Source organism: Adelges cooleyi, unplaced genomic scaffold, assembly GCF_023614345.1.
Source record: "Adelges cooleyi isolate 19-005CV unplaced genomic scaffold, UGA_ACOO_1.1 ACOO_flye_CR_arks_rails_tigmint_CR_PRNA_9, whole genome shotgun sequence".
Taxonomy (NCBI): Eukaryota; Metazoa; Arthropoda; class Insecta; order Hemiptera; family Adelgidae; genus Adelges; species Adelges cooleyi.
Genome location: NW_026096579.1, coordinates 5,727,555 through 5,745,351, shown reverse-complemented (window position 1 = coordinate 5,745,351; position 17,797 = coordinate 5,727,555). Strand labels below are relative to the sequence as shown.

Sequence of the window (17,797 nt, the reverse complement as noted above, 5' to 3'; positions counted from 1 at the left end):
ATAATCATTGATTATAATATTATAATATGTATAATCAATACCTAGTACAACGTGTAATAGCTGTGACGATACTGGAGTAAAATGTAAATAGTTCATTTTGGTATTTTGCCGTCTATTAGGTGTAGAATGTTGACGGTAGATGGCTCTGTTTGTGAACTACTATTAAGCCGGTAACTTCGATGGACGATATGAAATACTTACAACTGACTAAGAATGTTTACTATTGATTGAAAACAACTAGGCGTCGTCTAATGTAAGTCGTGTGCAAAAAATAAGTATATTAAATATTACGCGTGGGGTGAAAATTACTTTTGACAGTTTTACTCGATCACTTTGGGTAACTCCGGTTAACTCACTGACGACGACCATAAGTATGGATCGTTGGCAATCTTTCCAGTTAAGATCATACTTCACAGGATCATTTCTGTAGTATGCATCGTCCCCTCCAGGTGCAAATCTGGAGTCGTCGTCAGCCATGATGATGAGACTAGTTCAATCGCCAGAGCGTGAGGCTGCTAGTGGTCTACTATTTGCGTGGTTATGACTATCTAGCGACGATGATCGCAACCAGTTCGCTGGAAGGTGTTCGAACAGTCTGAGTGGTTTCAAAATTAAAGTAGTAATGTAATAGCGAGCAATCTGCTGATTGCTGAAGACCTGTTAGAGATGTTCACTCACAGGTGTTCGTAATAAATGACTTTATGTATTATTACTAGTAAAGTTGTAAAGAATAATGATATAAAAATATATTATGTTGTTATAAGTATGTTGTCGAATTATTTTCGATTTTTAGTATTTAAAAATACATTGTTGAGTTTTATATTTAAGTTATACTCAAATAGGGTTTTAGTATTTAAACTTATAATTTTCACTGTTGGCGACTTGAATGAAGAATTCTTTGCCGGAGTTTTCGTTGAAAGTGATTTTACTGGTGTACGTTTGGACGGAGATTTATTATTTATATTTTCTGTAGGAGACTATTGTGGAGAAAGCACAAAACACTAAACAGTAAAAAACACAACTACTATAATAATGAATACATAATGCATTAAATTCGGTCAACTTCGGTTCCCTTTCAATACGAATCAATCGTTCGCCTTTTACTAAAGATATACGTGGAGGGGAGCACTCATAGGAGTCTAGATAAATAATTTTTCTTATGCCCGACTTTCGAGCTGGGCTCATAATACTAAATGTTCACAGGGCAATAAAAATTAAAACGAAGACGTGTGAGATGTGAGTGTGCCTACTACTATTATAATATTACAAAATTTATAATATGTCACTTATTAATCAAATTCATTTTTATTCAATCCGTCTGTTACACATAACAGACTCGACAAGGATTGCAATTTTCACTTTTCACTGCAGAAGAACAACTTTTAAATTTTATGCGGTTATTGGTACATAATCAAATGGCTGACACTACTTGTGTTGTCATTTAATATTATCAACTACATAATTAATTAATTTAATGCTACTTATGGCTATATTATTACGTATAAATTTAAAATTGTACGCCATGGCAACCAAAATATAAATTATACATATTTAATAATAATTAATGGCATATTTATTTAGAAACGGCTCCTTAGCAACCAACATTTCATTCAGTCAAATCAACATTTTAATAATTTTCAATCACAATGTATGTATGACACGGTAAAAATGCAAAATTATCTCATAGTAACCAATTTAAAATTTTAAAAATTCAGTTTTTAAAATGTCCATAATACGTATAACATAACAGTGTATGGAATATGAGTCACGTGTTTATTGAAGTGGTTCCAAACAATAACATTCAAAATATTGATAAAAGAAGTTAAAATTCAGTTTGAAAATTGTTTAGATAAATTATATTTACATACTGTTTTTTTTTTTATAATTTTTTCTTTAGAGTTATTTACAAAATTCTGAGGTTTATTAACTACGCGTAGAAGACGAATATTGTGTCACATTTTAGAAATAATTGTCACATTTTTATTAGTATTTTCTTGGTTCTATAGCAACCAAAGACTAACATTATTTATAAATTGTTTATTATTAATGATACTAATTTGTAATTGTATATTGTACGTTTTGTCATGGTTCATGATAGCCAAATTTCTATATTGTCTCATCAATACAGTGTTTAACATCATTACGCCTAATCATCGACCAACAACGTATTCAACATATTTTATACGTGCACAATATAATAATTAAATTATGTGATTTGTTTGTATTGTATAATTTTTTTTCCACTAGGAACTAAATGTATGCAGTACGTATACAATATAACACATTTAAATAATATTAAAGCATAATCATTATAGTTTTGTGTTGAAATAAGTAAAACAAACTCACTTCTTTCGCCAACGACCATACCACGTTGAATACACCAGTTCTCGTCCGTTCACTGAAGTTAAGCAACGTCGGGCGTAGTTAGTACTTGGATGGGTGACCGCTTGGGAACACTGCGTGCCGTTGGCAATTCTTTATACAATTTTTTCAAATCGTTGTTTTTATTACTTTAATAAACGACGGTATAACTTTTTTTTTATCTATAGAAATTAAATTGTTTGCCCACTAGCGAATAATCTACATTTTTGTTACCAGGAAAATATACGAAAACGGCCTTAAACTACTTATAAGTACACAGAACGGACATACGCGAGACTTAGATACGCACACCCACTTTCATCCATACATTATATTTTTTAAACCTAACCGTTCTTATCAGAATGAAAACTGCTAATTTCGCATTGTAACGAGCCTGCACGCCTAGGGGCTAATCCTGGACTGAACGGTCGCCGATGGGATCGAGTAAGTAGATCTCGGCTTGAGAACGGGAAGCTACCCCGTGTCTACACTTAAGTAAAACCCAAAGTCCCCATTATATATTTATATGCACTGCACGAGGGGCTAAACGGGCGGTCGTGCCTTTGAATGACGTAACTCTGAGGTATGCAACTATAACTATTTATTTATAAGGTAAAACTAACTATACAATATATATATAAAATACACTATCTACCTGGGTCCCTGAGATTGTCAGCTGGTCCTGTAGAAGTAGAGACGAGCGAACACACACGATGCGGGATGGTAATAGGCGGCGTTAAAGCGTGGTAAAGTGCGTAAATCAGATGAGGGCTAAAGTGGTCGTTAATCGCAGTTCGAGGATGGTCAAGTCTCAACTGCTCGTTGGGGTCCGCGCGAAGGCTATTGTCCTGTGTGTTCGCTGTCTCCCCTACCTGTTGTCTTATTGATATATGTCCAGTAAGCGTATTTTAGGACGAGTGGTAACGGGGTGTCAAGTGTCCCCGTTACAGCATCTCAGCCAGTCGGCTAAGAATAAACCACCTTTTCTTATCAGATACTTGTCGCTTCTCGGCCAGTCGGCTAAGAATAAACTATCCGTTCTTATCAGATACATGTCGCTTCTCCGCCAGTCACCTAAGAATAAATTAACTGTTCTTATCAGATACATGTCGCTTCTCGGCCAGTCAGCTAAGAATAAACTATCCATTCTTATCAGATACATGTCGCTTCTCGGCCTATCGGCTAAGAATAAACTATCTGTTCTTATCAGATACTTGTCGCTTCTCGGCCAGTCGCCTAAGAATAAATTAACTGTTCTTATCAGATACATGTCGCTTCTCGGCCAGTCAGCTAAGAAAAACTATCCATTCTTATCAGATACATGTCACTTCTCGGCCTATCGGTTAAGAATAAACTATCTGTTCTTATCAGATACTTGTCGCTTCTCGGCCAGTCGGCTAGGAATAAACCATCTTTTCTTATCAGATACTTGTCGCTTCTCGGCCAGTCGGCTAAGAATTAACTATCCGTTCTTATCAGCTTAACATCTGCTAATATTGCTTCTCAGCCAGTCGGCTAAGAATAAACCATCTTTTCTTATCAGATACTTGTCGCTTCTCGGCCAGTCGGCTAAGAATAAACTATCCGTTCTTATCAGATACATGTCGCTTCTCGGCCAGTCGCCTAAGAATAATTCAACTGTTCTTATCAGCTTAACATCTGCTAATATCGCTTCTCAGCCAGTCGGCTAAGAATAAACCATATTTTCTTATCATATACTTGTCGCTTCTCGGCCAGTCGGCTAAGAATAAACTATCCGTTCTTATCAGATACATGTCACTTCTCGGCCTATCGGTTAAGAATAAACCATCTTTTCTTATCAGATACTTGTCGCTTCTCGGCCAGTCGGCTAAGAATTAACTATCCGTTCTTATCAGCTTAACATCTGCTAATATTGCTTCTCAGCCAGTCGGCTAAGAATAAACCATCTTTTCTTATCAGATACTTGTCGCTTCTCGGCCAGTCGGCTAAGAATAAACTATCCGTTCTTATCAGATACATGTCACTTCTCGGCCAGTCGGCTAAGAATAAATCAACTGTCTTATCAGATACATGTCGCTTTTTGGCCAGTCGGCTAAGAATAAACTATCCATTCTTATCAGATACATGTCGCTTCTCGGCCTATCGGCTAAGAATAAACTATCTGTTCTTATCAGATACTTGTCGCTTCTCGGCCAGTCGCCTAAGAATAAATTAACTGTTCTTATCAGATACATGTCGCTTCTCGGCCAGTCAGCTAAGAAAAACTATCTATTCTTATCAGATACATGTCGCTTCTCGGCCTATCGGTTAAGAATAAACTATCTGTTCTTATCAGATACTTGTCGCTTCTCGGCCAGTCGGCTAGGAATAAACCATCTTTTCTTATCAGATACTTGTCGCTTCTCGGCCAGTCAGCTAAGAATTAACTATCCGTTCTTATCAGCTTAACATCTGCTAATATTGCTTCTCAGCCAGTCGGCTAAGAATAAACCATCTTTTCTTATCAGATACTTGTCGCTTCTCGGCCAGTCGGCTAAGAATAAACTATCCGTTCTTATCAGATACATGTCGCTTCTCGGCCAGTCGCCTAAGAATAATTCAACTGTTCTTATCAGCTTAACATCTGCTAATATCGCTTCTCAGCCAGTCGGCTAAGAATAAACCATATTTTCTTATCAGATACTTGTCGCTTCTCGGCCAGTCGGCTAAGAATTAACTATCCGTTCTTATCAGCTTAACATCTGCTAATATTGCTTCTCGGCCAGTTGGCTAAGAATAAATCAACTGTCTTATCAGATACATGTCGCTTTTTGGCCAGTCGGCTAAGAATAAACTATCCGTTCTTATCAGACACATGTCGCTTCTCGGCCAGTCAGCTAAGAATAAACTATCCATTCTTATCAGATACATGTCGCTTCTCGGCCTATCGGCTAAGAATAAACTATCGATTCTTATCAGATATTAGTCGCTTCTCGGCCAGTCGCCTAAGAATAAACCATCTTTTCTTATCAGATACTTGTCGCTTCTCGGCCAGTCGGCTAAGAATAAACTATCCATTCTTATCAGATACATGTCGCTTCTCGGCCTATCGGCTAAGAATAAACTATCTGTTCTTATCAGATACTTGTCGCTTCTCGGCCAGTCGCCTAAGAATAAATTAACTGTTCTTATCAGATACATGTCGCTTCTCGGCCAGTCAGCTAAGAAAAACTATCCATTCTTATCAGATACATGTCGCTTCTCGGCCTATCGGTTAAGAATAAACTATCTGTTCTTATCAGATACTTGTCGCTTCTCGGCCAGTCGGCTAGGAATAAACCATCTTTTCTTATCAGATACTTGTCGCTTCTCGGCCAGTTGGCTAAGAATTAACTATCCGTTCTTATCAGCTTAACATCTGCTAATATTGCTTCTCAGCCAGTCGGCTAAGAATAAACCATCTTTTCTTATCAGATACTTGTCGCTTCTCGGCCAGTCGGCTAAGAATAAACTATTCGTTCTTATCAGATACATGTCGCTTCTCGGCCAGTCGCCTAAGAATAAATCAACTGTTCTTATCAGCTTAACATCTGCTAATATCGCTTCTCAGCCAGTCGGCTAAGAATAAACCATATTTTCTTATCAGATACTTGTCGCTTCTCGGCCAGTCGGCTAAGAATTAACTATCCGTTCTTATCAGCTTAACATCTGCTAATATTGCTTCTCAGCCAGTCGGCTAAGAATAAACCATCTTTTCTTATCAGATACTTGTCGCTTCTCGGCCAGTCCGCTAAGAATAAACTATCCGTTCTTATCAGATACATATCGCTTCTCGGCCAGTCGGCTAAGAATAAATCAACTGTCTTATCAGATACATGTCGCTTTTTGGCCAGTCAGCTAAGAATAAACTATCCGTTCTTATCAGATACATGTCGCTTCTCGGCCAGTCAGGCAAGAATAAACTATCCATTCTTATCAGATACATGTCGCTTCTCGGCCTATCGGCTAAGAATAAACTATCAATTCTTATCAGATATTAGTAGCTTCTCGGCCAGTCGGCTAAGAATAAACCATCTTTTCTTATCAGATACTTGTCGCTTCTCGGCCAGTCCGCTAAGAATAAACTATCCGTTCTTATCAGATACATATCGCTTCTCGGCCAGTCGGCTAAGAATAAATCAACTGTCTTATCAGATACATGTCGCTTTTTGGCCAGTCAGCTAAGAATAAACTATCCGTTCTTATCAGATACATGTCGCTTCTCGGCCAGTCAGGCAAGAATAAACTATCCATTCTTATCAGATACATGTCGCTTCTCGGCCTATCGGCTAAGAATAAACTATCAATTCTTATCAGATATTAGTAGCTTCTCGGCCAGTCGGCTAAGAATTAACTATCCGTTCTTATCAGCTTAACATCTGCTAATATTGCTTCTCAGCCAGTCGGCTAAGAATAAACCATATTTTCTTATCAGATACTTGTCGCTTCTCGGCCAGTCGGCTAAGAATTAACTATCCGTTCTTATCAGATACATGTCGCTTCTCGGCCAGTCGGCTAAGAATAAATCAACTGTTCTTATCAGCTTAACATCTACTAATATCGCTTCTCAGCCAGTCGGCTAAGAATAAACCATATTTTCTTATCAGATACATGTCGCTTCTCGGCCAGTCGGCTAAGAATAAATCAACTGTTCTTATCAGCTTAACATCTGCTAATATCGCTTCTCAGCCAGTCGGCTAAGAATAAACCATCTTTTCTTATCAGATACTTGTCGCTTCTCGGCCAGTCGGCTAAGAATAAACTATCCGTTCTTATCAGATACATGTCGCTTCTCGGCCAGTCAGCTAAGAATAAACTATCCATTCTTATCAGATACATGTCGCTTCTCGGCCTATCGGCTAAGAATATACTATCAATTCTTATCAGATACTTGTCGCTTCTCGGCCAGTCGGCTAAGAATTAACTATCCGTCCTTATCAGCTTATCATCTGCTAATATTGCTTCTCAGCCAGTCGGCTAAGAATAAACTATCCGTTCTTATCAGATACATGTCGCTTCTCGGCCAGTCGCCTAAGAATAAATCAACTGTTCTTATCAGCTTAACATCTGCTAATATCGCTTCTCAGCCAGTCGGCTAAGAATAAACCATCTTTTCTTATCAGATACATGTCGCTTCTCGGCTAGTCGGCTTAGAATAAATCAACTGTTCTTATCCGATACATGTCGCTTCTAGGCCAGTCGGCTAAGAATATACTATCCATTCTTATTAGTGTAACAAAGTCAAAATTCATAATTATTTTAAAAACTACCGGTGTAATGTATATAGTTTTCGATAAAACACGAGTACTTTTTTTGAAATATATAAATTCTTTCAATTTCTAAAATAATTGTAAACTTATTGAATCTGTTCAATTCACAGCATATTATTTGTTTTGTGTAACATTCTACTGTAGTAAATAAACTAAAAATAATAGTATCCTTAATTTTTTTTAAATTATTGTCACGTGCTCAAGGTACAACAGCCCAAACATTATTTTGAATAATGTAAAATTCCAAAAAAGGTACTTATTTAAAAACGAATCCTCAGCAACCGACCTTTTTTATTGAATCATTTTTAATAGTGTAGATAATCAGCAATTTTTAATTTTAAAATTAAATTTTAAAATTTTCTTTATTAATTTATTGCGTGGATGTATGATGTAACTTGGTAAATTGTATCTTAAAAACTTTGCCATGACTTAATGACCAAAATTCAAAATTGATTCATCAATGGGTCATTTCATACTAAATCACTTGTGTGTACGAGTGGATTTTCTAAATGCCTCAAACTAATATATTCTACGCAAATAGTTCCATAAAATCGGAAAATAAAGGGAAAAAATGTTTTCAGACTTAGGCGTTGTGCTAGGTATATTTTTTTAATTTATTGTAAAAACACATTAAGTTCACGACCACGTCACTTAATGACTAATTATGATATTGGAATGGAATTTTCACTAATTTTTCCATTCTTAATAGACGCATATCGATATAAAATACCTGTTACCTGCATGGTTAAATATATTGGTTATTGTATATCGTCTCGAATTGTTGTCTTCAAAAACAAAATGGCCGTGTAAAGAGATATCAATGTCATTGTTACTCTATGTTTTACCGTGTACACATATTTTGCTTGATTGTGGCTTCCTTTACGCTGACATATTTGTTTTCATCATCGATTATTTTATGAAGAAGGGGTGTATGTGCAATACTATTGTACATTTCAACCATGGTTACCTGTCAAAATACTCATAAATCAAGCCTTGCGGGATACTATTAGTTATTATTAATTACTTAGACATTCTGTTATAACATTTAAAATTCTGTTTCTCCAGTGCAACCGAGTTGAGTTACGTTCAGCAAGGCAAAAGATAGAAGTCACATTCAAGGCTCTTTAATAGCCTGTAACCTGGACTAAGCATGATAATTATTGAAAATAATAAAAAAAATTGTTTATGCTTTTAAAATGTCGTTAAATGACCCAAATGAATTTTTAAGTAAATAAAAAAAAAATAAAATTGCATTAGTTTATCAAACTATTTTTTTAAAGTTTCTTAACACGTACATTATAACATTTATAAGTAGGTAATTTTTTTTCTTACAACTTAAGTATGGTTGTGGGTGTATTATCTGTATTGAGTATTTAGTTTTAATTTTAAACATAAAAACTGCATAACCGACTTGAAACGGAGCTGATTTATTAACTTCTTGTTGGCAACCGTAGTAGTAACATGGAACTTTAATTAAAATCATCCAAATTTCTTGAGAAAAAAAAACCAATGCGGCGACATAGTCACACAAAGAAAGGCAGGTATATAAATATACACTTGAGATAATTCACGTTGGTAGAAAAATATTGAGAAAAAAAACAGATAACATAATATAATACAATGTGTATAAGTATATAAAACAAAATTAAATATATTAAATAATGACCTTAATATAATAATAAAATAATGTCAATCATTTATAATTTAACGATACATTTATATTCCTATATATAATCAATAATCAATATTGACATTGTACTCTAATAATAATGTACATTAATATATTATAATATTACATAAAAACTCGTAAATTAAAGCGAGTGCTACGTACCTACCAATTCTAATAAGACTTACAATACAAAAAAAAAAAACAAAACAAAAAGAGCATAATTTAATTCACGGGCTAACCACAATATAATAATGTTAAAGACAAAACATATAAAATAAAAACATAAAGGTTACTCGGACGAGTTTCTCGTTATCAAATTATAATTCATAACATAGAAAAACTTGTCGAGACTTACACATTGAAATATCGTAAAGAATAAAAAAGAAAATGTAAATGTTATTTGGCGTTGTAGTAACACAACAATTAACTTATACCCAGAAGTGAGTACACACAGCGTATACCTATTACGATGACTACATCGTTGACAACATTATTCCGTTATTGTGCAGCGAGTTTTCATAAACACAAATTCACGTACATTAAACTTATTTACTTAATAATTATAATCCATAATAATAAAAATAGGACAAAAAAATCGAACAGTACTTTTCTATGCAGAACGATTATTATTATAAACATTTAGTGAAAAACCAGAGATCGAAAAAAAAAACATTTTAAAATAAAATTAATGTTTGATTGAATTACATTTAAAAACAACTTGTTGTTAGGAGGAATATAATTTCAAAGAAATTAATTAAGTTAAAATTAAGACTCATCAAGATGAATCGACTGTGTGGAAAAATTCTAAAAATGTAACTATTATTAAGCGAAATTAAAAATTAAAATATCATTACAACGTGTACAGAACAATTGTAACAAGACCATTCGATGAGATGTCTAATTAATTTGTATTATTATTTTTATGTATAATGATAACGTTCAATAGGAAAACATCTAAGAATTAATTCAATCTTGTGGATTAAATACAAGTATTCGGCATGGAGACGACCAAACAACAGAAGTACATTCAAGAAATAAATTAATACTATTTTGTATGTTAAAAATAAAAATAAAAAAATATATATATATATATATGAATATAATATGTACAATTAATATGATCATCTCAAGACTCTTTTATATTTAAAAAAAAAATTAATATATTACATAAATTAGTTTTAATAGTTATAAAATTTGTCTTACGATTAAAAAAATTAATATAATAAATATTACGTAGACGTCCCGGGCAATCCTAGGATTTCCGCTTGGACTTTATCGCATTTGGTCAAATGCTTGATGATCATCTCCACCGACTTAATACCTTTGGTACCAGGCTAAACAAGTTAAAAAAAAAAAGATGATAAATATTTGACCATTTCGGCAAAGAGCGGATGCAGTTTTAGACAGAAAACATTAAAACGGATAACGGTATTTCATTGGTAGACCGAAAATCACGTGGGTATACTTAGAGGTGTTAAGCCTGGTCCACACTAAGGTAACATAGACCAACATTAATGTGTTGCAGAATGTTGCTTTCCATTTGTTTCTATGTTTCGATAAAAAGCGAAACATGTGGCAACTAATGAATGTTTCCTTAGTGTGGATCCGGCTTAACGCTGACCGTCCCCGACAATGAGACAACAATAATCTTAAACTTAACCGCAACACTACTTACCGCAGCAGTGAGCTTCATGAAATTTAAGTATTTATCCAAAACGGCCAACATCGCTGCAAACCGACCGTCGGGTAGTTGTTTGCATACAAGTTCTAGAGAATTCTGTAAATAAATAAATTAAAACAAAACGGATATTAAAAAAAATTGATTTTTATCATAGGGGAAAGAGGGGTTGGTCCGGTTAGAATTTAGAAAAAGTGCAAGGCTTTGCACCCGTATAGCCGAAACCCTTAAAAAACCAGAAATTATTATTAAGGAAATAACGTATACGTGAATTAGCTTTTTTCCCCAGGCATTTCTAGTAATAATCCAAAGTCGTAAAAGTGGTACAAAACAAAAAATTATATTTGCTATTACTTCTTTTTTTTATGTAAAGAAAATATGGGTTTTGTTTTATGAGTTGTTTAAAACATTTAAGAGATTTAAATTTAATATAATGTTTTTATTCACAAAAATGGATCAGGTTTCGACACACGTTCTTTACAGTACTCCGAAGAGGTTTTACTATATTTAAATTTTAACAACACCAATAAATGTAGTTTGCTAACGACAAATGAACCGGTGCATTTTATATTTAAATAAATACTGTACCAAATAAAGTTGTGCAATTGAAATTCATTTTTGTTAACCGTTTACCAATTTATCTATAATTTTTAAAAATAAATTTTTATTTAACCGTTTTTAAATCAACTGTTATTTTAACATTCTAAATATTTATTAGATTTTATTTGAATCATTTTTTAATTCTATATTTATTTATTTCTGTTTGATAACTTCATTTATAAGTTTATTGAAATTGGCCAACTTTCATTGTGGTTGATTTTTTTTTTATTTCAGGGATACTAATTTGTCAAATTTAAAAAATATGTATCAATTCTTATACTCGACATTTCTGGAGTTCCTCAAGATGGTCATTACCTTTCTTCACTCCTCTTCAACTTATTCAATAATGATGCTGTTTTTAATAATTCTAACATTTTATTTGCATTTATTTACATCTCTGGAAGATAATATGATATTACAAAAAATGTTTTGAAAAAAGTTATTAACCACAATGATTGTAATAATTATTTATTTTATAATCCTCGTACCTCTCAAGAATATATATTAAATCATCATATTCATATTTAAATGTTTTGCGACATTAATCTAGTTGTTGATTGTTTATTTTTACAAGATCTTCAGAATTTCACGGCCCACCTAATTATTTAGCAATATACTAAAATTACAAAAAAAAATTACCTATGTAAAACAAACCATTTTGATTTTTACCAAACAATAATAATTTTAAAATGTTGTATTTTTTTTCAGTCAGAGGCCTAATTTAGGGAAAGGGGTAACTTTTGAAACTTAAATAGAAACGTTTACGTATATAACTGGATGAGTAATTACATTGTCGTCCATTGTGATGTAACCCAATAGTATGGCAATATAAGACGATATCATGGTATGTTGCATGTTCTGTCCGGCTTTCTCGACAACTATTAAAAATTTTAAAAAACACTATTGTTATCGTATCGGTATAAAAAAATTACAAATGAGCCATTTATCTTCTTTAAAAAATAAAACTACTCACGTAGCGCTATAGTCTCTTCGATGTATTCTTTGTGAGCCTTGAGTGGAGCGTCTTTAGCTGGTTTTTCCGTTTGTTTGTTTTCGCCGTCTAATATTTCATCAGTCTTTTTTTCCTCAGTCTTGGCTAACTCTTCTTGTTGGAAGAACATTTTCACTAGAGCTTCGATCGCAAACGACCTTGACTTATCTGCAATATTCACAAGGAATATATTGATTAATTATGTTCAATCGATAATCAACCAATTCAGTTAAATACCGTCAATAACAACACCGTCCCCTTTGGAAAGAGATTTAGCTTCAACGATGAGCCGTCGATTGTCAGTGTTTTTCTCGGCCAGGTTAATTAACAACGTCAAAGTCTAGTCAAACAAAACATTAAATATATATAATGTACTTTGAGAGCTCGAAGACTGTTTTTTTTTTAAACTTACTAAAAACATAATGTCAAACTTTTCGTCGTGCGGAACATACTCGGGTACTTTGAGTAGAACATGCAAAGTGGTATCGATCACTCCGTCCTTTGATCCAATTTTAGATCCATTAGCTAAAAGGAAAAAAAAAGTTATAAATTGTTAGAAGCCAATTATTATGTACTTGACTTGAAATAAAGAAGAGCATTTACTTTTTTGATTAGTGTCGTGTGAAAAATTAATAAGAACTTTTAAATTTGCAATAAGACACTCTCGTAGAATGCCTCCGACCGATTCTTTGTCGTTTTCGTTATAACTTGGGTACAGCGGAATTTCATAATCGCAAACTTTAAACATTCTTATCAATGTGTTCATTAAAATACCATTTTCAAAGTTCAATAAATACACATTGTTTTCTTCGTTTTGAATCGTTACCTGGAAAAATAAACAAATATGAGTTAACAACTATTTTTTCATTAAAAAAAAAATTTTTTTTTCATAATAAGTTGGTATGTAATGTTAATGTCCTTATTTATAGAAAGGTAAAAAGTTAGGTATTTATTTTGAGAGCTTCCCCTTCTCAATTATTTCATTACCTAGTTAAAACTAAGTTAGACGGTGATTTCTCACTACGATCAAACTTAACCAAAATAACTTACATGTGGTAATAAAAAAATTGAGGTTTTTCAGACCAAAAAAAAAGAACCAGTCTAATACATATTAAACTAAATAATTTACATTTTCTAATATCCTCAGACAACGATCGACTTTCTTGATGCGTTCGAGCAGGGTAGGAGACCAAATGTTCGTCATTGAGTCGACTTGCGCGCAACACTGGACAACCGTCCGTACAATGTGATCGAGTCCCCCAAGCTGTCTCATTTCTTCTTTGAACCATTCCCCGGCTCGAGCGCTTGTCAAGCTCAACAACGTCTCCATAGCTAATTGTCCCACAGTTATGTTGTCCGTGTTTAAGTACTTTGCGGCGCCTTGCGATTTGATTTCTGAACACAGTTGTATAACCCGTTCACGCGTCTTTTGCAACTGATGATCCGTCAAACCACAATCGTCCAACGCCTGATCGTGGCTAGTGTCACTCTCTAATAAGTTCAACATCAACTCGAGACAGTCTCTGTCCAAATCCATGTTCAGACGATCTTGGCTCAATACGAACATGACTGTAGCTGTACACATTCCCAAACTCTATAAAAGCACATTTTTGGTAAGCCAATAATTATCAGAAAATATGTCTCAACACATTATATTAGTTGCACGGTGGTATTACTTGATCTTTGGTGGCATCTTGCAACGCTCGAAATATTTTTGCGACTGTACCGTGTGCTTTCACGTGCATTCTGAATGCTGGCGTCATGCATTTTGTCGCTAACGTAATGGCCGATAAACATCTAAATTTTACAATTATTTATTGTTAACTTATTAAACAAAAAATCATTCAGCATCCACAACATACCTAGTTCCAACAGGATTATTCGGTTGTAACGCGTCCAGGATATACTCAACATCATCGTTGAATTCTTGAAACTCTCCTGATTCTTGAATTTGATGTGCTTTTTTAACATTACGAACGACTGTATAAAACTTTAAACAAAAGACAATATTGTAAGTGTTATTAGCCTAATTTCCAGAGTTCCATTAAAAAATTTGTTTAAACTTACTCTTTTTTCCTTTCGTTTGCATTTGACACTAGTAACCGAATCGAAATCTTCATCAAACACATCGTCGGCAGTCTTAGTTATCCGTTGCAATGGTTTCTCTTCGAAATTATCATTTGGACTCGTGCTCGGAGCGCATTCGTCTTTTTTCTCATCATCAACTTTTTTATCTTTGTCAACCCAAGAGTGTTTGTAAAGGAACATGCCTTTTTTATTTCTTTCGTTTCTCGACTTGAAAATGCTCTTTTTGGCTGCTGGAACAAACGTTTCAGCTTGTTCTACTTCCATTGGTTCGACAACTTCTTCGTCATCAAGTTTAATTGGTTCGGTTTCTACAAAAATTCCTTTGTTCTTTGAAGACGAAGAAATCTCTGAGAATGCGCCAATATCTTCTTTAACTTTTGTCGTGCTTTTACTTTTTGACTCTGTATCGGATTTAATGTGTTCTTCAAGTTGTTTAAGTAAATCGTCATTTTCATCCGGTTTACTAACTACGGGTTCAACCGATTCGACATCAGGTTTAGGACTGGACAATGAATCATCGCTGCCTTCCAATACAGCTAGCAAGTGATTTCGATCATTTTCCAATTGCTCTAGTTTTGATTTGTCAATCACTTTCTCGTTGTCATCTTCACTTATGTCGATTGTTTCCGCGACTTCTATCTGTTTTACCTCGACCTTATCTTCTACAGTTTTTTCTTGATTACTATTTATAATCGTGTTATTAGATATATTGATCTTTAAGGCGGGAACTGTGTTTTTGGGCCTGTCTTGTCGTCTTTTTTTAGGAATTTCAACCACCGTAGGAGATTCTTCCACTTCGTCTGGATCAGGCTCGGCATACGTAGTCTGTGGATTCCGTCTGCGGAGACTCCTGGTAGTTATCGTGGGCGTCACTTGATTACTTTCAGGCACTTCGATGGCTTGCAATGGTTTCTGAGCGTCATTGGGTGGTTCGGTGACCAATTGAGATTTACCCTTAAATATTCTAAGTACGATTGGCGGTTTACTCGGATCTTTGACAGGTGTCAGTGATGTAAACGACAACTCGTTTCCTTCTGGAATTCTGTCTTCTTTTTCAGGGGATGATTCAGGAGTTTTCTGCACAATCAATTTACTTTTTTTCGTAGCCTCAGACCCTGGATACTTGCCAGGCCTGTTTGAATCGGCATTACGACTTTTGAAAAACTTCTTAGGTCGTACCACATTCACAGCGGGTTCAGGTACACTAATTTTTGGAACAGGACTAGCTTCTTGGTGTTGCCTTTTCTTGCCAACGCTGAAGCGAGAACCAGACGTCTCTTCAGATTTTCCTACGACAACAAACATAATGAAACTAAGTTAAATTTCTATTACACAGCTAATGGAACAAAATGTTTTACCTGTAACAAAGTTAGTACTTCTGATCGAAGTAAACGAAGTAACACCCCATTTGCCAACAGTGCCAGCTGATTTAGCAGCTGTTGGCTTGTTGGTATTTTCACATAATAACTTATCAAAGTTAATGGCCGTTTGTACTACACTGTTTGGATTGTTGGAGTACTTGGCCCGACCATAGGACTTCATATAAGACCTAGGACCTTTTGCAGTACTCTAAAAAAATAACAAAAACATTCAACTTAATTAGGAAATCAATATGGCCTTTCGTAAAATGTAATGTACTAATTGTAATTTTATTGGAGTAAATTTACTTTACCCTTTTGTCTTTTTTTTATGTTTAAATAATTATAGCATATAATATAAAATTGTTTCAAATTAAGGATTTTTGCTCAACGTAAAAATACAATATTTTTGCATAAAAATAAAGGTGAAAGTAATGTTCTGGTAAAGTGAATTTGTTAAGTTTCATTAAATTTGTTCACACAACAGAAAATAAAAACTAAAAAAATATTTGTATGTATTGCTTCAAGATAAATTTAATGAATTTTAGAAACATTGCTTTGTACGACATTCAGTTGATTGAAAAACAATAGCATCTTATCTCTCGAGTTTAATAATAATTACTTAGTTACCAATAATTAATTATTAGGTACTTTTTACTATTTGTTAGCTTCACATAGCTTTAAACTTTTTGAATATTTTAACACCTACAGATACTCGACCATCAAGACTGAAGGAGTTGCAATTTATTATGGATCTGCAGTAGATATTAAACGTAATACTATTTTCTTAAAGTCAAAAACGATTAATAATTTAAACGGTACAACATCAATATTTTTTTGTTGTTTTTTTCTCTACATTATATTTAACGAGGTATTTTCAATACTGATTTGATATAGTAATTCTGAATAAAACCTACAGTTTCAAATGAAACAAGTAAAAAATGTTTTTGGAAACGTAAGAGGAACGTAGCTACGTCAGTTTGAGAGGGACGACTTTCCCACCGACTTAACAAGCCAAGCAAAGTTTGGGCATTTAGTATAGACGATTTATTTTACGATCACCGTACCTGCATGGTATATCTCGTTAACAGGCACGATCGAACCTTGGACGCATCTGATACTTTTACCAGAAATATAATAATAATGTGTTCACTCCTTTATTTGTGCATATTTCAACAGGCTTTAAATTAGAGTGAAAAAATGTTGGGTTTCGAAGATTTCACATCGGTAGTGCGTAGGAACGCGTTTCGGACCGTCGACAACTATTGTTTTTACTTGACATTAAAACCGGAATACGAACAGCGATTCACTAAAAGTCTAAAAGCAACCGCATAAACATATTTTGATATTGCATGAAGTGAAAAAAATATATATAATATATATCACCGATTGACTAATTGTAAACAAAACACAGTCGCATACACACACATAATACAATACACACACATACACGGTACACATACACACACACACACCAAAAGGCAATATCGTGCAATGGAAAAATAAAAATAATCAACCTCCACCCAACGCGCATGCGTGTAACGGCCGCACGTCGATAGCAGAATCAATGAGTCGACTGTTCCATGAAAGCAACCATTTTTCCATGAAACTAAATAGCGGGTTTTCTGAATTTTAAATTTCAATCAAATAGTTATTGGATCGATGATATATTTTGTTTCGTGTAAAATCAACAAGATTTCTTTTTAAATTTCTGACCTCTCATTTATATGAAACAAAAAATGATTTTTCGGTCGACCCGTTCGAAAGTAAACTTAATAAAAA

General features: G+C 34.0%; 1 protein-coding gene and 3 non-coding genes across 4 annotated transcripts; 3 read left to right on the top strand and 1 right to left on the bottom strand.

The window, feature by feature from the left end:
- The first annotated feature begins 399 nt into the window (after positions 1 to 399).
- Positions 400 to 604, top strand: LOC126847284 (small nucleolar RNA U3). Its single transcript, XR_007687029.1, has one exon. It is a non-coding gene; the product is annotated as a small nucleolar RNA U3 (small nucleolar RNA).
- Positions 605 to 1,059: 455 nt separating this feature from the next.
- On the top strand, positions 1,060 to 1,182 carry LOC126847297 (U5 spliceosomal RNA). Its single transcript, XR_007687041.1, has one exon. It is a non-coding gene; the product is annotated as a U5 spliceosomal RNA (small nuclear RNA).
- Positions 1,183 to 2,353: 1,171 nt separating this feature from the next.
- On the top strand, positions 2,354 to 2,472 carry LOC126847265 (5S ribosomal RNA). Its single transcript, XR_007687018.1, has one exon. It is a non-coding gene; the product is annotated as a 5S ribosomal RNA (ribosomal RNA).
- Positions 2,473 to 9,498: 7,026 nt separating this feature from the next.
- LOC126846832 (protein wings apart-like) lies at positions 9,499 to 17,465 on the bottom strand. Its single transcript, XM_050586641.1, has 13 exons — positions 17,083 to 17,465; positions 16,016 to 16,226; positions 14,637 to 15,946; positions 14,432 to 14,559; positions 14,246 to 14,366; positions 13,699 to 14,163; positions 13,173 to 13,395; positions 12,982 to 13,094; positions 12,807 to 12,909; positions 12,552 to 12,737; positions 12,368 to 12,456; positions 10,976 to 11,077; positions 9,499 to 10,634 (listed from the first exon to the last, which is right to left on the bottom strand). The coding sequence occupies exons 1-13, from the start codon at positions 17,086 to 17,088 to the stop codon at positions 10,530 to 10,532; spliced, it is 3,162 nt and encodes a 1,053-aa protein (XP_050442598.1). The 5' UTR covers positions 17,089 to 17,465; the 3' UTR covers positions 9,499 to 10,529.
- Between the last annotated feature and the right edge of the window lie 332 nt (positions 17,466 to 17,797).